The sequence below is a fragment of the Pseudomyrmex gracilis genome, unplaced genomic scaffold, assembly GCF_002006095.1.
Source record: "Pseudomyrmex gracilis isolate BER0280 unplaced genomic scaffold, ASM200609v1 scaffold_0, whole genome shotgun sequence".
Classification (NCBI taxonomy): Eukaryota; Metazoa; Arthropoda; class Insecta; order Hymenoptera; family Formicidae; genus Pseudomyrmex; species Pseudomyrmex gracilis.
In genome coordinates, this window is record NW_018020584.1 from 1,771,137 (window position 1) to 1,793,991 (window position 22,855).

At 39.5% G+C, this 22,855-nt stretch overlaps 2 protein-coding genes across 3 annotated transcripts in view; one reads left to right on the plus strand and one right to left on the minus strand.

Moving 5' to 3' along the window:
• Window positions 1-242: 242 nt before the first annotated feature.
• On the plus strand, window positions 243-5,411 carry LOC109852483 (protein amnionless-like). Its single transcript, XM_020423721.1, has 6 exons — window positions 243-787; window positions 1,217-1,515; window positions 1,584-1,722; window positions 1,812-2,046; window positions 2,648-2,801; window positions 4,836-5,411. Exons 1-6 carry the CDS (start codon window positions 515-517, stop codon window positions 5,173-5,175), a joined length of 1,440 nt encoding a protein of 479 aa, XP_020279310.1. The 5' UTR covers window positions 243-514; the 3' UTR covers window positions 5,176-5,411.
• An 878-nt stretch (window positions 5,412-6,289) lies between these two features.
• Window positions 6,290-22,855, minus strand: part of LOC109852556 (cyclic AMP response element-binding protein A) — a 31,288-nt gene continuing 14,722 nt past the window's right edge. The window contains exons 3-7 of one of the 2 annotated variants that reach the window (XM_020423935.1): window positions 10,904-11,225; window positions 10,394-10,713; window positions 9,650-9,913; window positions 8,961-9,104; window positions 6,290-8,840 (exon numbers count right to left, since the gene is read on the minus strand). In XM_020423935.1, coding sequence (XP_020279524.1) covers window positions 8,655-8,840; window positions 8,961-9,104; window positions 9,650-9,913; window positions 10,394-10,713; window positions 10,904-11,225 — 1,236 coding nt within the window. In that variant the 3' untranslated portion in view covers window positions 6,290-8,654. Of the gene's footprint in view, window positions 8,841-8,960; window positions 9,105-9,649; window positions 9,914-10,393; window positions 10,714-10,903; window positions 11,229-22,855 lie in introns of both variants that reach the window. The other variant, XM_020423849.1, reaches the window with a different exon arrangement.

A 22,855-nucleotide genomic window follows, 5' to 3' on the forward strand; every position in this document is an offset into this window, starting at 1 on the left:
ATATATATATTATCTTCTTCTTTTCTAAATAAAAATAATTATGATGCAATGATAAGGTTGTTAATTAAAGCTAGATTTGTGTATTACACGTATTAAATTGAGTTTACTTATCGATCCCCTTTAACGTGAATTGCAATATGAGTTATGTATAGACGTCCATCGATAAAGACTTCATTTACAACGAACCGCAAGACTGATGGAAACCTAATCAGGACAAATAACACAAGTCTGCGCCAGATTGCCGTGAATCACAGACACGCCCCCATTTGCCTTCGATTATTCCGCACAGTTTTCAGTCGTCAGTGTTTCTGTACCGCGTGCTCAGCTTCTTTTTTTTCTCTAATTCATTTAGTATATTGTTTAACTCATTAAAAATGACAAGAAATATGTGAATTTACTTTATCTCGTAGTGTAAATAAAAATTAATATATTATAAAGTAATGTAAATTTCTCTCCCGTCACACGTATTGACTTATTTGCAACAAACCTGCACCGACTGACAACTCGCGAAATTATGCTCGGTTCTTTCGTGTTCCTTTGCAAAATTGTGCTGTGTGTTATCCTGATATCAGGATACTCCGCCGCTATTGAGAAACACTGGCTTCCGGATCTCGAATGGCAAACCGCGAGTAATTGGGCAGACGGTCTTGTTCCAGAAATTGACAACCATATAATTTTTCCTCTACTGACTCGACACGCAGTGGGTATCGCCGGCGATCTTAGATTATCCGAGATCGATTTGCCCGGGCAAGGATCTCTGGTTCTGCCTAGAAACGGTAAATTGCAGGTGAGGTCTGTGCTCTATAATAAAAAAAATATTTAGAAATCGAATCGTACAACAGAGAGAGATGAAGTAACAGAGAAGGGATAATGACAAATACAAACGCATATTTCCGCAAGTTTGTCGCACGTTTGCAAATGAAAACTATTCATATGCTATTAACTATTTATGAGATGTTACATCGCGATAGTTGTTTTTCGATTAAAATCTCACAATAATTGCGGCATTAATACTTAACTGTAGTCATTCGCTCTCGTTTATTTATTTATCAATAAAATATTTGTCAATATAAACGTCATAAAGTGCTGAACTTTGTGGAACTCGACAACAGAATGAAATTCTCTTGAAAATTTAATAATGTTTTCTACACATGCGCGCGCATCTAAGTGTTTTTACAAAAAATAAATAATTTTTGCTTTGTCTCCGTGCAACAAGCTGAGCAATTCGAGAGCAGATGCGAAAATCAGCAAGTGGTCAAAGGAGGGCAATTTCTTCTGGGCCGATCCGGCTAATTGGAACGGCAGTTCGATCGCGGTGCCGCATCTCGAGAGCGTTCCCTGTCGTCGCGATGACGTTGTTCTGCCGGCAGCGAATCGCACTTTGAGTATCCTATTGCCTGTAAGGGAGATCGAAGTGAAGTCGATTCGACTGGCGAACGAGCAGCCGTTCGTCGACTGGGAATGGGAAAGTTTTCAGGATCGCAGAGAATTTTCTCGCGGCAGATTCACCGTAAAGTGAGTCTGACATCGACGACGTTTCCGCCATTTCTTCACATTTGTACGTACTAGATTATTTTTTTCAGATATGCTTCGCTACATCTGGCTCTGTTCGACTGTCCGGTGTGTTTCTGTCAGGGAGATTCTCAGAGCGACTACCTCGAGGAGATCTGCGCCATTCAGAGACCTAGATGCGGTTTCACAGGTTGCGAGTATCCTCTTACGGTCGGTTGCTGTACTTAGTAATTGATTTGATAATCGATGCGATTTTTCTCTCTGTACTTGATCTACTGAAGTAATTCTTCGCAATCCAGGTCGAGGGTCACTGTTGCCCGTACTGCGGAGGACGCGTTTCTACTTCAGAAACTATTTCCTTAGCGATAGTACAAGCCGCAGCGGACGAAGCTTTGGAAGGATATTCGGATAAAATTGGCTGGCATGCCAGACGTTCTTGGAACGGCGACGTCGAGGTACTCGTAAAGGAAAAAGGAAGCTATTCCGGGATCACGATAGAGGAAGCGGTGGAGACCCTGCGGGAGATGTTGCAAAGTTAGCGCGCGCACTATTTCAATATAAATTAGTGCCAATTTTTTATCACATCTTGAAGCATGTGGATTTAAATAGAATCTACATGATTCAAGGAATTTGCTTGTGAGATATGCGACAATTGAAATCGGCTTGAAGTTTTTTAATATAACTCAGAAAGCAATTTTTATTGCAAAAGTAATTTCTCTTGCAGTTTGCAGCGCCGCGTATGAAGCGGCGGATAAACTTATAAATAAATAACGATCAAATTCTCCGTCCTTTTCTCGGTGTTCATCGTCCATGTGCACCGCCCATATACGTGCGACGATATCCTTCTTTTAATTCGAGCTTTATAATTGAAATGCACAAATCAATTATCACCGATCGGATAATATCCCGCGTGTCTGAAATTGATTACAAAAACAACAACAAAAAAATATGTAATCTATTTTGTGAAATCCAATAACATTTGTTTACGAAAATTTTTTCTCAGCTATTTCAGAGAAAGCAAATTTTTATTTTGATTTAATCAAACATGACAAGTATAAACAATTAATGACAAATATAATATTACGTTGTATAATAAAACAAACTGTTCTAGTTTTTTTTAAATATTTTTTATTAGAGAGCGGAATTAAAGTGAGCGTGGCGGAGACCGCGGGTGCAGCTCTGAAAGATTCCCGATTGGCTGTCGCACTTGGACCACTTCTTGTGACGCCTCTCGTTGTGATTGTTCTTCTTTCGCTGGCCTTCCTTTACTTCGGTTATTCCTTGGAAAGGTAAGTATCATTATCGTGTTATCTATTAATTTTCACGCCAATCTGCCATTACAAAAATATCGATTTAACAGAATAGATCGGAAGTCGCGTTCCAAGTTACTCTCTTCATGTAAAAATATTGAATATATATTGAAAAAACGTTGTGTGTATATTACCACACACATTACATTAAGAGCGCGAATGACTTCGAGTGTGAAAATCGCGCGCGAAATTCGGCACTCTCGGCACTCTCGCATTTAATAAAATATCACGCTGATAGCAAGTTCAGTATTCGGCAAGCGTATATCGACAATAGCCATGTCGATTGATCGAATTTCAAGCAAAATTACGGATCGCGAGAAAGGAAGAAACAAGAATTTGTTTTCTTGAGAACGTTTTGTACCGATACTGTCGTTAAAATGAATAAAATAAAAAATAAAAAAAAAAAAAAAAACAGAAAACTTTTCCTGACTGTTTGCGAGGCTGTTATGTTCGCGCGTGGCACATATGGCCTATTCTCGACATTCGTGCAAACACTTATCGACGTGCGGCTGCGCGATAGCAATAATAATAACCGCGCGACGGGAAAACGTGACGAGAAAAATGAAAAAGGAAAATAAAAAAGTTTTGCGAGCGCGCACAGCTGGGAGAGCAAATGATAGATACAGCGACGGCGATGACACGACGATCGCGCGCAGAGAAAACAGACGGAAAATTCCGGGCGTCCGAAGTATTCCTAACGCAATATCGATTTTGCGCGTTCACAAATAGAGTCGAAAAAAAAAGGCAATTATACCGATTACCGGCTCGCTTTACCCTATATATACACGTAAAACGTGTTTATTTCCTCGTTTCGTGTCTGCGCTCATTTCCGACTATATGCGAGCCGGTGGAGAGGGCGCGATATTGGCTCTCCTCACGATAGATACCTCGTATTTTCAGCGCGTTATACTTTTCTCAAAACAGTTTTGCGTAGCTTCATGCCGAGATAAATCGTTTCGAGACTCAACTGTAAAAACTATGAATTTTCCGCCACGTAAATCTTAGAGAATGCGAGAACAACGCCGTCTGGATTTAACGGTCTTTAAATTGAACGAAAATGAAAACGTTCGTTTGCGAACTGCTCTAAAGAAGCAAACCGAGAAAAGACGACGAACGACGAGACGAGATTGGTTGCAACTTCATCAGGTCGGTCGCAAATTCGCAACTGACGAAACTCTGAGTCACGATTATTAAATCCGTCGGGAAAATGGAAAACGTCAAACTTGTCGGGATTCTCATTTCCCAAACATCCACTCAATACGACGAGGGAATGAAGAACAGAGAAAAAGAAAAAGAAAGAGTGAAAACGGAAAAGGGGATGTAGTCGAAACAGGAGTCAGCGAGAAACAGAGTGTATTTTAATCTGCGACAGAGTCATGTCAGCTTAGGAACCTGCGAACTTGCTCCCGTTTACAAATGTTTCGCGTTTCCCGACGCTAATTTCTTCGCCCGCGCCGTTCCGCGCGCCTCCCACACTTAAAATCAGATAGTCGTCCTTGCGAGAAGATCCTTCTCTTTCTCTCTTTCGTTCGTCTAGCATTTAATTAATTCCAACTTCCGAGGCAGCTCGACTGGTTGGTTTATTATTGCTCTCAGTTTCAAACTGAATGGAATTGGTTGAGACTGCTGTGTAATTTTCTCGGTCTGCCGAACGTCTCGTTTGAAACTTCTCCTTTGAGAGGAACGCTCTCATTTCTCTCATTCAACATATTATGATCCGATTATCTATGTATCTAATAGAAATATCTAATAGACATGCTCAAATTTATGCGAAAAATCTATTTTAAAAAATGCTGAAAATAATTGCACCACTTTACGTTAGAATTTTAATAAACTGCATAGTTAATATAGTTTATCTAATAAAATTACTTGTTCTCTTTTCTTCTTTCCCTTTTTGTTGCAAGATTTACCGAAATATTGCGCGTATCTTAGACATACGAGAGGGATTTCGAACGGCGCATAATATCTCGTGCGTATCTATCGATCCGACCGACAGGAATGTAATTTTTGCAGTGTTCTCTCGGGATGTATGGAAGCCGTCTCATCCGTACGAGATGGAATTCGAACAGACAAGCAAAAGCACGGTTTTGCCCGTTTCGAGAATGTTCCCGAAGGCAATGTTCAAATTGCTGACGTTCCCGGAACGAGCGAGCGAGAGGTCGTTAACGTCGAGGGGATAACGCAGCTCGCGAGTGGCAGATTTGAAAATCCCTTATACCGGTCCAAGAGAAACAAGACGGAGGAAGAAGGTAAGATTCTTGACATTGACGCTCCCCTCAGTCTTACCACTCTCAAAGGCAGAATAGATCAACTGGATCAAGCGGAAAACGAAGAAATGGAGTCCGAAGAGTAAAACATTGGTCTTTGGTTAATGAAATTTTCTTAAACACATAAAAGTTTGTATAAAAAACAAAAACAAGACACGCACACGTAAATGTTTTCCAACAACTTATTTAACAAGAAGAAAAATAAAGAATGTTCGTTTTTTCCTTCGTAAAAAAGACAACACAATTGTTTGCAGTGGATATGTAACTTATATAATGTTATAGTATGTGTAATTAAATCATTAAAGCGTACAATTTTAGCTCACAAGTGTTTATTTCTTATTGTCGAATAACAACTATTCGAAATCGCAGCGTCGCATGTTATACCGATCACATGGGGCTGCGGTTTCTCATCGCTTATATATATATATATAGACACACTATACGCACACGTAAAATTTGAAGAGATAGAATATATATATATATATATATATATTTATATTTATATATGTATACTCTCTCTTATATATAAATATATACATAAATATTTACATACGCATGTATATATTTATATATTTATATTTATATCTTTGTTAATATATACTATATATAGAGACTCTGGATAAATATAGACGCCAAGTACACGATAGATAGACTCATGTAGTGTAACTCTTGTTGCGTACGCAAAATAAATGAGAATCGTAATAGCGATAATGTAAATAAGTATATATATAGATCGCAACAATATCAACGGTGCGATTTCTTTCGTCGAACATCTATATCGTTCGTAATTTGTTGTAAAATATATCTATCCATCTATATGTGTATATATATAAAGCTTCTTTATTCATATATAATATATTAAATTTTCTTTCTCTCTGTTTTTTTTTTTTTTTTTTTTTTGCGGTAAAAATCGTTCTCTGTGCTGCTCTTTGTACAGATATATAATTTCTTCTTTCTTATCGTACGCGAACAACACACGTACGTGTTCGCGTGCGCACGCGGCAATTAAAACCGAGTAATGTATGAGAAAAAAAATGCCGATCCAGTGCTTGTAAAGTTTTGAAATCAGAGAATGCGCTTTTGCGCACTCGCGTTAACTTCTAAATCGATTACTATCACTTGGAACGTTTGTATATTGACTTCTTCATTGACTTCCGATCACGCAGATTTATCTCCGAGAAATTTTCTACAGTTATTCTGAAAAAAAAAAAAAAAACTAAATTCTCCCATGTTGTAAAAATTGTTATAAAAATATCGTACGCGCGCATATGTCTACGGCATGAAATGTAAAAGACGGAAATTAGCAAAATACAGATCGCTATCTTTGATGAGTTCGAAGTCGATGTTGAAAATTCTGGCAGGAGTGTTTCTCATGCCTGCATCTACGGTAATGGAAATAATTCATAGTTTTATCACATATTCTGGATCTCTCGAAAGTACAAATAGGTGAGAACGCTTTAAGAGGCCAATCTTTGTGCATTTCGCACTGACGAGATGATTATGTACGACAAAAAATCACACATCGGCTGCGAAGTTATCACGCGATTCGTTTTGTATAGAGACCCATGCGAGGTATGAACATTATTGTTAATACAAGCACCTTCCGGACACACTCATCACGAGATTAAATTCTATCTATTTATTTGGCAATTACGTGAAGTGAAAGGGAAAAAAATAGGAGAAGAAGATAAAAGCCTTCTTATCTTGCGCGTTGGTCCCTTTCCATGACTTTCATGCGATAAGTAATCGCGAAATCCGCATTCTGGATCTCGATAATATATTATATATATATATACGCGCGCGCGTTCAATGAGTTTAAACTTACTCTACATATATAATTGCAAAACACAAAAACTAAGAAACAATTTAAAGTTTCAAGTTGATTGTGTGTGTGTGTGTATGACATCAATGATAAATCGGACGTACTTTCTACGACACTATAATATTAATTAATTAGAGCTTGTGAACGCGAAAAATTTCTTAAAACATAAATAATACAGCTTCATGGATGTGAATGATCACGAGACTGATGTTGTACACGATCGTAATTCTAACTACGACAAAAATCCGGTCGTTATTAGCTTGACAGATTTTTCTGTCGACTATGCGAGTGCAACACAAATTGTTGCAAATAGGTTCATTGTGAAGATGAGCGAAAAACGCATTTCCTCTATAAACAAAAACTTATATGTTTTAAAATCGTATCTATATCGTATATAAACGCAAAATAGATCATCGTCACCGCGCATGAGCGGTAACTGAGTCGATTATGATCCAACTACGTCCGCCTAACGGTAATATTCTGAAAAAATAACGTGCGTCAACTTGACATAGGTAATTTCTCTGAATCGATCTATCTGCGTATGTATATATGTGTGTGTATGTGAGTGACACAATTCTATAACGTACAACTAAATATCTTCTCGTCGAAAAAACATGCGTGCAACTACTTTGCGAGTCTACTTTCACATTTCTGCGTAGGTAATTATAACAACAATGATAATAATAATAATAATAATAATAATAATAATAATGGTGTGCTTTCACTATCCTTCTCCTCTTATATCTATAAATGTCATATATTATATTTCATATATATATATACATATATATATATATGCGCGTTTGCGAATTGAAATTTAATTCAAATCCATTCGACAAACCTCCGTTAAAGCAAACTATAATATATACTTGTTGTACCTAAACCCTATTGTGGACTTCTCGAAGAAGCGAACTTCTTCGAGTCTCTCTTTCTCGAAAATGATTTAAAAAACGTTAGTACGTTTCATCTTCGAGGCGAACAATCTCTCTTGCCCGCGCACAAACATTGGTTCCGTGCTTGTCTGTAAAATTAGAACGTTGTAAAATCACGAAAAATATAAATTATCTCTATCTTGTCTCTTGATTCGCAACATTCTGGAGAAATACGAAAATAAATTTGTGAGAAAAGGCACTGTTTAGCAAAATATATATTGACAGATATGCACACACGTGTAGTACTACAGCCAGTGTGGTGTTACAGCTCTCTGGTGTTAAAACTCTCTCGATTGTTGCCAGAAAAACAATTCTGTTTACACTTTTCAAGCGATTTGCGGCACGTTCTTATCAAGAATCAATTTTTTCAGTCGTCACTGTGTCAGAAGCTTCATCGCTTGTATACAAGGAAGACGTTCTAGGAATGTAAAGAAATTGCACTAGTCCCTACAAAATATATATCTTTCTTTTAATTCTGATCTGTGACTTAGCAATAAGAACACGTTATCTCTATCCCTATGCGATTCATTCTCAAAATCCTTCTTATCTCGCGAAAAAATTATAAAAACAAAAGTTCGCACATTTCTGGAAGAACAACTCGACAGAAAGAAATACGATTTTTATAGTGTCTGTGTAAACGACTCAGCGAGTCTAAAGTCTCCTTTGAGATTTTATGACATTACAATCAAAATGTAGATGATAATGACGCAAATTACAAGTTCTTCTTCTTCAAAAAAACTATTATGAGAACTAATAAGTCTCTAAGAACTAATTCTCATAAAATCGTTTTTTTATTTAAAAACGACGAAATTTAAGACTGTTGTAGTTGTAGTAAAGCCTGGAGACGTTGCAACTCCTTTAGCAACTCGCGATTCGTGTCCTCCAGGGAATTAAGCTTGTCTCTGTATACGGCGTTTTCGTTCGTCAGCGTAGTGACTCGCCTTTCCAGGCCGTCCATATATTCCTTCTTTTTTCTTCGTGATTCCTGTGCCGATATCTGTAAAATTTACACGATGCGAAAATATGTGCAAGAATACCTTTCACCATTTTATATAGAGCGGACGATATTTCGGAATTGAAAAAGTTTGAAAAATATATATCGAAAAGTCTGTTCTACCTTGTTCTTGATTTTTCTTCGTACTTTCTTCAGTGATTTTTCCTCCTGTTTTGTCAGAGGGAGTTTCGTAGGCACGGGGTAGCCTTCGGCTATCAAAGTCCTTTTTTCTTCTTCTGTCAATGTTAACACTCCTGTCGATCCTTTCTGTATCAACAATCGTAGATAAGTGCATCGCGCTAACATAAACACGGCGACAAAACAATTATTATTCCGCAGATAGAACGACGGGAATGAAATCTTCGTAATATGTGTAAAACCCATCTATTTCGAAATTGTTTACACAAACACGACAACCTCGCTGATATTACGGTATACGATTATGTACTATGTTAATATGTTATACAAATATATGTATTACAAATCAAATGTATTATGAAACAAATCTGTTTTTCTTCCAGATCAGACAAAAAGTTCTTGAAAATATTTACGCGTCACTTGAATAAAAAGAATTAAATGCATTGAGCAACAAACAAGCTTTGACGGAAAATACAGTGTGCAGTGACTTAAAAACAATTACGTTACAATTAGGTTTTGCAAGTCATTGATTTTCTTTTCACGCCTGAGTTTCCTCCGTGTTTCCCGTTTTACCGAGCGATTTATTTTTACTTCGCGTGGGCCGCGTGGTGCTAATTCGCTCGAATGATTATCCTTCGAATGAAGTCAGCAACGTCGAACTCGTCGTTTCTTACCGGTTGACAGGAAATCAAGGGCGTGTGGATGGGCTGTCTGGTGGTGTGGGTGGTGTTGGTGACGTAAAGCCTTGGCGCCAGCAAGCCCCTGAGATTCTGCGTGGAAGTCTGAGAATCTCGACGTTCCGGCGAGCAAGAGGCGGAAGCGGTGCCCTCGCTGTCGGAGCTCGCGCTGCTGGGTGGTGTCGGCGGCAATCCTTGTCTCGAAGCGCGCAAAATCGTCTCCTTCCTCTCGCAAACCACGTATTCGTCAATTTCCATGTTCTGAAAATAAGCGACGCGGTGACGATAATGACGACGACGACGAACTCGTAAAATCGTTGCTCGTCTAAATAACAACGCGCAGCAAAACTTTATCTTTTTGCATCGAATAATCAAATTTGACGCACATATAAGTGTTATTTTTTTGTATGCTGCAAAAATTCTAGTACGTGATGTTTGGGTTCAAACCGCGTTTGTATCATTTTTATACGCGAGACGTCAGTATAAAAATCACACAAACGCGGATCCAACCCAAAAAACCACGCACAAGTATTTTGTATTTATTTCCAACTCATGAAAAAATCTATGATCAACATTCACACAATCTCTTTCAGGAGCGTCTAAAAGTGTGAATGTATAATAATATGAGTAGATATGTATCGGTAACGCGCGACCTGTTAAATTACATTGTACGCGTCAGAACACTATTTTATCTTCCGAAAACAATCTGTGTGGCGCAATATCGATTCAAAGCCGTGATACCTGACAATACTCCTCATCCTCTTCCTCGCTGTCACTCATGGGCGAGAGTTGCGTTTTGGTGGTGAAATGAAGGCTCTGCGGTGACAACATTGTTATCGTGCTCTTATCGTCGCAAATCGGTTGACAAGACGCGCAGGGGCTGGTTGGCGCGCTAATAGGCTCGTCCTTGATTTTGAGACACTCGTTATCTTCAGGTACCAGTTTGTCCCTTTTAAGGAATACGGTCGAAGTGGAGGACGATGTAAGCGACGAAGACTGACATGGCTCGACACGGCTCGACGAGGCGTTGCTTATCGAAATAGCCGGAAAATATTCGATATCTGAAATATTTCAGATACAGATTTTAGTGATCTGTTTCTAATTTCAGCTTATCTTTTAGCCCTAAAATGAATTTTTGAGAAACATTCTCGACAACAGTAAAGCTGTCAAGCAAGAAAAAAATACACTGTGAAATCTTCTTTCGCGTTATATAAGAAGAAGAGATAGCGCGTTGCGCAGAGATCATCTTACCATCGATTCGACTGCGGATGTCGAGAGACTTGTGGTCCAGATTGGCGAAATCGATGGAGGAACTGGTATTCGCTGTGGTGGAGTCAACCGCGTCGGAGGACGAGCCTGAATTTGGCGTGTGAGGATTCGCTCCGGGCGTTGCCGGGCTTGGCGGGGGGCTGCAGGCCAACAGGCTGTAACTGTGCTCGGATTTTATCGGTCGCGGTCCACCGATAGCCGCGTCCGTCATCAGACGATCCCTAAGAACCACGCTATCCCTCAAGCACAGAGGATTACCCCACTCATCGTCTTTGGTACTTAACAGCATATCCTGACCAAGTACCTGCTACAGATCGAAGATTTACGTTACAACGTGACAATATCTCTGTGAACGGAATTTTTAATTAAACAATAAATATTTAATGACACGACAAATATGTTGCGTCTTATATCTACAACAAAATACTTTGTTGACTTTTCTGAAGAGTTTCTCAGAATGAATTCCCGCAGTTCTAAAGAAAACAGATAAGATATTTCTCGACTGAGTGGTTGAACCTTTTTAGAAATCGTATCCTATAAAATGGTGCCTGTGCCCTCATATAAATGCAGAGAAGATAAACTCGCAGATAACATTCAAAGAGAGAAGAGACCTATGACCTGCGAGTAATTTATTTCAAACAGCACATTTCGAAAATATTTTACATTCAGAATCTTTGGAAAGAGTCTTTGGCGTCGCGCACGGCTGATCGAGCGTACGACGACGTGCCGGATAAAAATCAATCTCCATGTACGAGTGGTACGGTGAAATTTTACTGTGCAAGCGTATGTATCGTGCGCACGGCGTACGATGCGAGTCAATGAACACACAGGAGGGGCAGCGTCCGCGGTTGTCAATGGTTGCTGCCGTCTCGGGCGGCGAGGCGAGATGTCAAGGACCCCGATGCGCGATTCTAAAATTACACCGCGAGCGGTCACACGTTTAACGCGAAGGAGAAGGGCGCTCAAGTTGAGCGGTCAAGTTGAAGGTCGGCCGTTATACCCGAGTCTCCGAGAAGGTAGCGACGACTTCGCGCACCTCGGCATTCTTCAGGGATCCTCCCAGAGAGGACGATCCAGCAATGCGGAACTTGGTCCCAAGGTCAACATCGAGTCTCTCCGTTCTTCTGCGACGAATGTTGCTGCCAACTGACCGGCGACGTTTCTCGCTGCTGCCGCTTCGCAGTTGGTACACACGGACTTCCCCGTTACGCACGGTTTGCTCCGCATCAGCGAAGCGAAAAGCGAGGATACGACTTGAGCGATGACTCAAGTGACAACTTCGTCTGCTTCGCTCAATAAAATAGATAGACAGTAAATTGACTTAAGCAGTCTGAGCAGTGTGGTCGAACGAAAATTCTAAACAAAATGTGCATTTTTCCTCATTTTGATCGATTAAATTAAGAACCAATTGATTCCTATATTGGTTCTTGTAATAACAACGGATAAAGCTACACATTTCAATTCTAATTCACTCTCTGATTTATCATTTTATTTGTCTTTTCTCAAGTCCTCCTACTTTGCGCGCTTCTTTCTTCCACATTGCAATCTTTCTTATTTGGAATGTAGCAATTTTCTGCAAGTGGATAATTTAATTAGTTAGAACGATTATTTAGCTAACAACTCGGAACGCAATCTCAAACCTCTGTATGAATTCGATTTGTACTTTGGTATTTTCTTGTTTATTTCCTGTCTTACAAATCTTTTTTCAACATGTGTATTTTTATTACATACGTCGCAAGTTTTAATTCTTTGCGTACATCAGTAAAAAATTTGCAAGCGATTGGAATAATTCAGTTATGTTTTTTCAACAAAAACTATTCACATATGCTAGACTCATTTCTGATCTTAGAAATAGCTCCGCGAGAATCTGGCAGCTGTGGTAATGCGGAACTCGATTTGCAAGGTCACGACACCACTCTTCCTTTCCCTTTATTTTTCTCCAGAGTTCTCTTCTTGATCCTTTTGCCTTTTACTCCGTTATATTCTCCGGTCGCGCGTGCCGACACTTATCTTCCATCCTTTTCTATCTCACTTCCGGCGGAAGCTCGTCTGTAATGGACAATCCTTTAGGTTGTTTTTTTTGGAGATAGTACAGAGAATACAAATGAACGCGCGTTCCCTTCGTTTTCTTTTTAAGTTTTAATATCTCAGTGAGTTTTGCACAGCAAAAACTATGATATTTTTAGCATTTTTAACGCGCAAGTTTATTGCGAGTTGCTGGCTTATCAAAACTTATCGACGCTTTCCACGTTACTGAACGGCAATTCCTCGCATTGCGATAATTCTCTTGAAAGAAAAATTGCTTTTAGCAATTTTTTTCCATCCTCGCGTAAACAAGTCGAAACAAATATAAAAATGCATATACAGAAGTATTTAGTATTTTTCTCTTTTTGTGTCAAAACCTGACGATAAAGTAATCGTTCACGACGTAACTTTGCTTTCTAAAGACAGAAATTCCAATCATTGAAGAATGTGATAGAATAGTCTACTACAGACTTCCAATCATTGAAGAATGTTATAGAGTTAGTCTACTACAGACGAATCTATCACATTCTTCAATGATTGAAATTTCTATTAAATATCTATTACAAAGATACTCAAGTGTCAACAAATTAAATGACAATAGAATGATTAATTTTTAATTCACGTTTTCTCTATCCATTACTAGAATATTCTCTCAATACGGTATGTGTTTCCGCTGGAAATTAATCTGAAGGGTACTTCTCTCTCTGTCTCTCTTCGTGTGTCCGTCCGAGGTGTAGGAATTCCGATTGAATTTGTCCGCCGCAAAATTGCAGCGTAGTGGTTAATGTTAACTAACTACTGCGCAACACGGGAAGTTCATCGAGAGCGGGAATCCGGGCTCAGCAATTTTCGCGACGAAGTTATTTCGTTGGCGCGGCATTATTTCTCTCCGATCGCTCGAACCCGGTGTCTTCGAGAAATCGCGAGACGCGCTTCTCGCGCAATCGCTCCGACGCGATCACTCATTTTCTCGAGTACGATTATTATCGCGTATCTCCTCTTCATTATTGCGCGCAATTGTAGTTACAGGCTATTAATATTGCAGGCAATTGAGAAGATAGGAGGCGTGCTCATTTCAGCAGCACTTTCTTGCGCTTTCTGCTTTCAAAGTTAAACAAATATATATTTTTAATGCGTTTTTTTTTTTTTTTTTTAAAGAAGCGAAAAGTAATAAGAGGTTTTTTCTCTTTATTTTTTATCGCAACATTTGATCGAACATTATAAAACAATTTTGATACACAGATATATGCTGAAAACAAGATATTATACACGTATACGAGATAATTGAGCGCAAGTTCTATTCGCTCTATCGAACAACATTTCTAGCGTACGGAGAAGTGTATATATTCTTGATAAAGGCGGTGGTGACCGCGAAGTTATGCCGGGTATTAACAGAACTGACCTTTCTACTTGTCGGTTCTACGCTAAACTCCGATGCACGGGTCGAAAAGCAATTGTGCGCCGATGCATTGAAGGTGCATACAAACGGAGTTGCATTCGTGGGTAATGCAGCGGAGAGAATTGCAGTGGCATGTTGGCGCGGTGATTTCAAAAGCTGCGATACATATGAATGAGAACGAAGATCGTAAAAGCACACGATGTGTGTATATACGTGACGCAAAATAAAAAAAAAAAAAAAATCTCAAAGCTGCTTACAGCCGCACACACGACTCGTAATTCGCACGTGCGTGTGTATGAGAGAGTTTTATATGTCGCGCAACACGCGCGGCGTGAATTTAATTATTTTTCTGAATTACGCGACGTCACTTACTTATTGCGTCGCGATTTTAAGGCTCTTTGCACTTAAAGCCCGTAACTCAAAAGTGTGTTGTGACGTTGCGTTAGGTGCGCAAACCATATTCGGAGTGACATTTTTACGCGATCATACGAGAGTTATAAAAGCGCGATAGAAACGACGAGAATTCATACCCACGATCCCGTTTAACATTCGACCAGAAACGACGCGTTATATCCTTGAGGTCATAAATTTTCAATAAAATACGATAACAGTCTCCGATAAATTAAAACGCTGATAAAAAAAAAAAAAAAAAAAAAAAACGTAAAGAAGTGCACGACCTGAATTTTTCTTCCACATATCCTGCGCAATTTAACGTGTTGCAACGCGTTACTGTATCGCGCTCGTAAAGCAAATCGATTCGTTTCGCGATCGTAAAAACTGTTTACGTCGAAAAAATTCTCAGGTAAAAATTCGTGCGAAGATCGTGCGACTTGAGGGTCACCGCTCGCACGACTCAAGATCTAATTACGCTAATACAAAGTATTCGAAACTCGTCCGCAGGTGTCAAATGTCTGACCGCACTTCTCTTGTGTTTTTTTTTCTACTTTGAACGCATTTTGACACGCTTGTCAGCGCGCATTACATTCGTTTTAACGACCCGATCCAATCGATCCCGAAGTTAATCTACGGAACCTACCCCACATCAAAAATATCAGAAATTTATCAAAGTTTTACAAGTAAAACTTTGTTAAACTTGTTGTTTTCAATCTTCGAAGATGGTATCTCTACTAATCGCTGATTTCGGAACACGAAGAAGCGCAGACACTTCCGATTGTAGACGAATAGGTCAATTGCTTTCAGGATCCCGGCTTGAGAAGAAGAAGGCACACTTCGACGGCGTCTACCGGCCTCGACGAAGTCACGAAAAAAGGTGAACGTCCTCGAAGGCCCGAACCATCCCGTCACTTCGTCTACTCCCCACCATGAAGTCGGCGACGGGCGCCGACGACGACGACGACGGCAGCAGCGACGACGACACATTTATACACACACATACGACAGGTCTCTCCTCTCCCTTGGCCGCGACACTCTCATACAACTTGTTTCAAAACCAGATTCTTTCTTAACAAGTATATAAACCGTCGCAGCCGTGAACCTTCTCAGGAAAGTCGAGAAACTCCGGAAACCTTATCGGGGACAATCAAAACGCTTCGGCGCGCCCGCGTGAAAACAGCGTTGGATTCAAGTAGCCAATCTGGTTAAGTTGTTAATTCGAAACGTTTATTTTGAAAATAAGCAACATACTACTCTGACGTATAGAAGCGACTTACGTCAGTCGGGTTACAACGACATCAAACGCGTCAAATAATATCCTCTCATTCGAGGAAACACATACCTATCTCGAGATTATACTCTACAAATATAAGGAAACGCAAACGACTCTCGAGTCAATTACAAGTTCAGGGAAATGATAGGTATAATTTCAACTCTAACTGACAAATATACAAGCAATTATCATTCTTTTCTGAGATTAATTAACACGCTTGATTTTATATAAATCACATCTCGAGAGAGAAATCGTAACACACCAGTTAAAAATAGATCGTCTTAGTGTTATGTAGACGACGTGTTGCAGATAGTCGTTAAAATTATTCTGATTTCGCTTCGCATTGTTTTTTTGTGACGAACTGTTTGTTGAAGTGTACAAGAAACGAACCGTATACGCCGCCCGAATCGATGAATGAAGTGCTCCGCTTCGCAAGCGAGATTGCCGCTCAGTAAGTTCTATTTACGGTCGTTTCCGACGAGTGTGCGAACGAGTTCTCACGTACGTGTCTCGAAATTATTTATACACGGACGGATGTTTCGTCCGCCTTTGAGAAACACGGACAATAATATATCTGCGAGGACGTCTCGTCTACGATCTCGAATCAACAGGTAGTTCAACTCGACGAGTTATACGCGACGAGAACTCGGAAAGTGTTGCACGCAGTTGAGATTGAAATTTTTTTCGTACAAGAAAAATTATTCGGCCTTTCGCTCGTCATGTGAATTAACGTTTACAAATCTTGCTCAATTACGACATGAAACAATAACGAAGTAAACGCTCGCGTTAATACGCGTCAAGATGAAAAAGAAAAAAAATATAACATATGTGTATAATATTGACAAAAAATTAAATCTTTCTCTACTAATACAGAAAGAAAGTGCGTGTGTGTGTGTGTGTGTAAAATTTATATTATATCGTAGAATGAGTAATACATTTTGCGCGTATACGTTATTTCCTTAGGAAATTATACAAACACACACACACACACGCACACATCGTAGCTGAAATATAAATTACAAATAATATTATACACAACGTATCTGGAATGTGGTCTCATTACTTCAAATTTAACGTATATGTGGGTTAACATGCGAAACATCGACGTATATATTTATTGCTTTCTGCCGCCGTGCCCAAGAATAGAGCAATCAACGACGATAATCCGAATCGAATGCGAGGAGGACCATTCTTTCCCCCGTATACCTGTGACCTCGAGACATATCACTCCGTGAATTAGTATTTGAATCCGCGAGACCAATAAAGAGAGGCAACGAGTGGCTATTGGACGATACAAATAGTGCTGATAGACTTTATAAGAGACCTGATCGATAAGCCAGTTTCAATTATTGTTGTCGCTGGTCGTTAAGCATAGACGTATAAGAAGAGACACGCAGAGAAAAGGAATAATAAACAGAAAATTTAAAAAACTTTAAATTGTTAATTTTTTTTCGCCGTAGAATTGTCTCGTAAATCCGATTGTGTCTGATTTCGCGAAATGTCCTTCGAAGCGTTTCCAGTTACACATTTACGTATCGTTTAATTTTGGAAACAACTGTTGAATGAACATTTGTGTAAATCAATATAAAACACATACGTCAGAAGTTCCAAGCATTGTCTACAATGAGTTGCGAAATGTTTGTGACAGATATACATCACGCGCAAAAGATTACAAAGTTTTCCTAATCGAAGTGTTCTGAAAACGATTTTGTGTACAATAGCGATTAGTTAATTTTATCAGCCACGAAATGGAGCAAAACTGATTATCAAGACAATATTCATAGATCAATAGTTCATTGTACGCGGTTACATGTCAAGGATGCCAATTAATTCGTTTTTTTTTTTTATCACAGTCACTCAATATTGCAACGTAGTAATATAATAACGCAATTTCCATAGGTCACGTTTATCCTCGCGTCAGATACGTGCGAATCTCACAGGTGCCCGAAGCAAAGAACTTCGACCGTATCATATAAAACGGTTGTAAGCTCTTAATTTGTTTAAAACTTTCAAGTTCAATTGGATATTTGTCGAGATACAAAATGTCGAGATTTCTGTCGTGCTGCGCATTCCGAAGTGGTTTTTCTTTTCCGACGTAAAAAGTTCCTGAATATTTCGCAAGCCCGCGTTTTCCCCGAGCGAGATATCTCCCGCCGATTGCACCATTGATGCGTTTCGCGACACACATACATATGTATGTGTATGTATACGAGGTTACATCGATAACATGAGACATCGGCGGGCACGAAGTCGAATCGGAACACGCACGTCGCACTGTACACGCGGCGTGGAGAGCGCGTGCGCTAACAATGCCGTGATAACGCTTAGGTAATCTGTAATCGCACACGGAAAGTCTGCGCGACTGTTATCAATTGGGTCAGAACGCGAACGGGTAGAAAGAGACAATACGCGTTTTGTAGGGAGATGTCGAAAAAAAAGGGCGATACGCGTGATGGGAACGAATGACGGCAAAGGGAGAAAGGAGAAAACCGGGGGTGGAGCGCAGTTGATGATAAGAGCTTATCGCACCGGGTCGAGCGCGCGCCCATAACTATTCACAGTACGATTGACTGACTCTGTCTGAGCCACCCGTTTTCGCATTATCGCCATCGTTGTGTATGTATATACCTGCGGGCAAATCGCGTCTGTTTTTTAACGGGTTCGATAAATGCGCGCCGACTGAAAAAAGTCGCGCATTCGGTCGTCGCTGATCACTTGCGTCACCGGTTATACGAAGAAGATTTCTTTCTCGAAATAAATTTTGTTTAGAACGGATTCACTAAGCCCGACCCGAAACCGGCTCGTTCTTCGCTCATCGAGAGTCTAATAAGACATTCAAACACGCCGGCGGAGAAGCGGAATAAAAAACACAATGAGCTCCTGTCTTTTTCATGCCTTCTTGAATTAGATAAAAAAAAAAGTCAGTTGTTATTCTTCTCACGAGCATGTTTGAAAAGTCATAAAAAAACAAAATCTGAAACAAAGCGATTCTAATCTCTCAAACGTTGTTTAATTGTTTGTAGATATTTTGTGGATTTCTCAACGTGAGAATAAAAGAAAAAAAACAGACTGCGTTTATAGACGTTCGCTTTCGTCTCACTTGTTTTCTGACGAAAATGTAATTATAGAAGGATATTGATAAGAAACACATGTCGTTTCTCGAATTCATTGTCGTATTACAGCTGCGACCTGCTTTTAAAGCGGAAAAGTTCGAGAGTGTCACCGCCTTAAATAACACACGACGACGACGACGACGACGACGACGACGACGGCGAGACCTACATAGATGAAATCGAGAATCGTCGCGCGTCGGAATGCAACTGCGCGCTTGACGAGAGCTAGTTGTGCTTTGACGTGCAAAATATTTACGCAACACGAAGAATGCCAACAATCCGGAAAAGATTCTTGGTTTACTCACTGACGAGCACCGATTAGCGTGTATCATATGTAACAAAATAATCTTAATCGTAATAATATAATTGCGGTTGTTGCAAATTAAGAGTAAATCAATCGTGATGATAAAATCGAGAAAATATTGTCGTCTGTTTTCATTGCGTTACAACGAGATAGCAATAACGTTTTATCTATCATGTTATCTGTATGTTTTCTTTACAGGTTTCTTTCAAACAGCACATTTGAAAAGGAATCAACAAATCTCACGAGGAATATAAGTTGCGCTTTGAACCTCCAATAGTCAGAGAGTTTGTGAGCAATCACAGCGCTTTTATCTTCTTCCTCTGATAGCGACCACACGTTGGCCGATAACGACTAAATGGATTTCTGAAGTCTCTCGATATTAAATTTTCAAGATACAAATCGTTTGAGAGCGCGATCTACCTTCGCGGTGCGGAATAGACGAATTATGTCGGCAAAATAAACAAATTGTTTTTATCAAATCGACACTTGGTTTATATTTCGTTTAAAATTTTATGCGAGAAGAATACGAAATTAAAAAGACGTCGTTTAATATACAGGAAATATTTAGAAATTTGACATCAACTAATTTATCTGAGACGCCTAAATCATTTGCGCTTTGAAACGAGCTAGTTCTCCATAAAAAGACAAGAATTCTAATTCAAGTCTATATCCTTGAATCAATATTATTCACAGTCTTAAGCGCGAACATTATCTGCGATTTGACGGTGTAAAATCTCATCGTGACGTCAAGCCAATCGCAATCACTGATAATGCAGAGGATAAGCGAGCATCTGTTCGTTCGAGACAAAACCATCGTCGTGAATGCGTGATTACTACATCTAGGATTTTATTCAAGGTTGCAGGAATTTTTTTCTTATTATACGGAAATTATGAAAAAAAATTCGCCTTATAAGTCTATTCGAAGAAAAGTGATTTTCGAAAGCTTCGTGACATTAAAATTGAGAATTGTACGTTTGAGAGGTTTTTGCGTTTCGATTCACAAGGTGTACAGGCGCCGCGATAACTGTTTCCTGGCCTATCAGTTGCCGCGAGCAAGATTGACAGTCGTTTGCATTCAGTTGACCAACTGGCGACGGCAGCAATAGTATAATAGGTGTACAACGAGCGCGATAACTGCAAAATTGTTTACCCGAATGATGTAGAATTGCTTTAGGATTTTCTCGGTTATCTTATTTTCTACTAATAGCGTTGTGTGTGCACGTCTGGCCTTACCGGCTCGCGTTCCTGTCTTCGAAGGACATGTTTGATTAACGTGACAAACTTGCCAAGCTGCATTTCTTGTCCTCGGATTGCATGATGCAATCGTTTATAAAATTAGATCTCCGAATCTCATGTAAATGTGCGATACACACACACGTAAAATTATATTTTTTTAATTAATTACTTAAAAGGATTAATTTTTGTATCATCGAAATTGTTACAATTTAATAAAAAAAATCTCTTTGCACGTTTCAAAATGTATTACCTAATGAATCACATTTCTCTCTGACTGATCAAAGTGCTCAGATTAATCTTTAGCCACTGTATATCTCAACTTGTTGAATTTAAAGAATTCACACACAGATAAAACAGAGAGTTTTTCCCTTCAGCGGAAAATTCCGTGAGTCGTGGTGCATCGCACCACTGTGTTATACGCTCACGGTGAGAGAGAAAGAGAATAGCTTGGTGCGTGCAAGCGTGTATGGAAGAAAAGTTTACGGTTACGCATGTACAAAGGTGGAATCCCGCACCTAACGGTGTTATGCGAACAGACGATACAACAGAAACGGTGAGAATGCAACAATCGTATCCGGTGCGCAAATCGTTCAATTTTTATTATTTGCCAATAAGCAATTTGGTTGGAATCGATATGCACAAGGAATTTTAAACGTCCGTAGTTTTCACTTATACGTCTACTAAGTCGAAAACAAATTAACAAATTAGTTATATAATTAAAATCTGACGATAATTGCTTTTAATAAGTTTGTCTCTGCGATGTGCCGCGAGTTTTTAAATTTGCTATTGATAAGAATCGTTTAACTATATAAATAGAAATCTATACACGTATATAAACAAAAATATATAATAAAATAAATTTCTAAGTTTAGAAAATTACAAAAAAATATTGCAGTCAGTTATACTCAAAGACAGTCGTCAATCGCATGCGCAACGACACGTATCTGAGGAGATATCAGAGATCAATCATCGATTAACCGTTTTAGATATCGACACAGATTAAGAAGAAAGAAGAAGTTATCTCGGTTTCGTCGCTACAGCGTGACGAGAAGCGAAAGAGTCTGAAGAAAAAAACCAACTGAGGAACTTTCACGTCTCGGCCAAGAGTCTCGAAAACGCCGGCCGCTTGAAGGATTTTTGACGTGGACACGACGAAATAGGTCACGCTACGGTGAACTCGTCGCGAATTCCCGCGGTGCCTTCTTCTTCGCTCGCGTTCACCAGATTGAGCGAAGGCATAGCGAAGAAACGAACGGCGAAGCGAAGCGTGCAAGAATAAACGGGAAGCCGGGACGGGAAAAAACAATAATTATTTTCGTGCCACGATCGTTCGGAATCGCGCCGCGCGCGCGATAAGGAAATGTGCCGCTAGAAAATGAGCGATCGCCGGTAATCGACGTTTCTGAAGAACGTCGCTCGAACGTTTCAAGTCACGATCTCGAGGAATCACGGACGAGAGAGCTATGCGCGTTTGCGCTTAGGCGGAAAACGCTCATCTCGACGGAATTCTATTTCGGCGTGTTTGTTTGAGATAGCTGCGGCCTCGCCATCTCACATCAGCGAGTATCAAACGTTCGCCGAACGGCGAGAGATTGTCGGTTCATTGACGTGTTACTATTTCTGTGAAAAAAAACGCACTATGTACCGTGTAAGCGAGCTATCGCGTCATGAGACATGCGTGATTCATCTGTGTGTATCGTATCTTTGCGACGTATTTCCTGCTCTGACAGTTCGCACGGGTAATTAAGATTCAAAATTAATTTAAAAAAAATCTTTCAGCGGAGATTGATCGATGATTTATCGGGAAAGTTTGTTTTGCGCATCAAAATATAGGTCTCTCTTTTGTGTACTTTAAAACATTACCGAGAGATATTGATAAATATCCGAAACAACGCATTTTTTACAAAAAATTTACCAACTGAACTCGAAATTGCTGTTTCATCCGTTTTATTCGCGCGATATATGACGATTTGTTAAATTTATTTTCGAATCTGACAAAATGACTCGGTTGAAAAACATTTTCGAGCAATGAAGTCATCGATGTCACACAAGTGAATATATATTTATCAGCAAGCTAAAATACAAACACCACGTGCAATACACAGTAAAAAAAAAAATGTTAATTTTAACATTTTTTGCATGTCCCAGGAGGTCCACTCTAAATTGTAAGTTAAAACAACTTATTCGTTGT

Excerpts from the sequence above, each read along its gene's own strand:
- LOC109852483 (XM_020423721.1), top strand. The coding sequence starts at position 515 with ATGCTCGGTTCTTTCGTGTTCCTTTGCAAAATTGTGCTGTGTGTTATC. Across the intron at positions 2,047-2,647 it reads CCTGCGGGAGATGTTGCAAA|AGAGCGGAATTAAAGTGAGC; the intron begins GTTAGCGCGCGC and ends ATTTTTTATTAG. Across the intron at positions 2,802-4,835 it reads TTCGGTTATTCCTTGGAAAG|TGTTCTCTCGGGATGTATGG; the intron begins GTAAGTATCATT and ends TAATTTTTGCAG.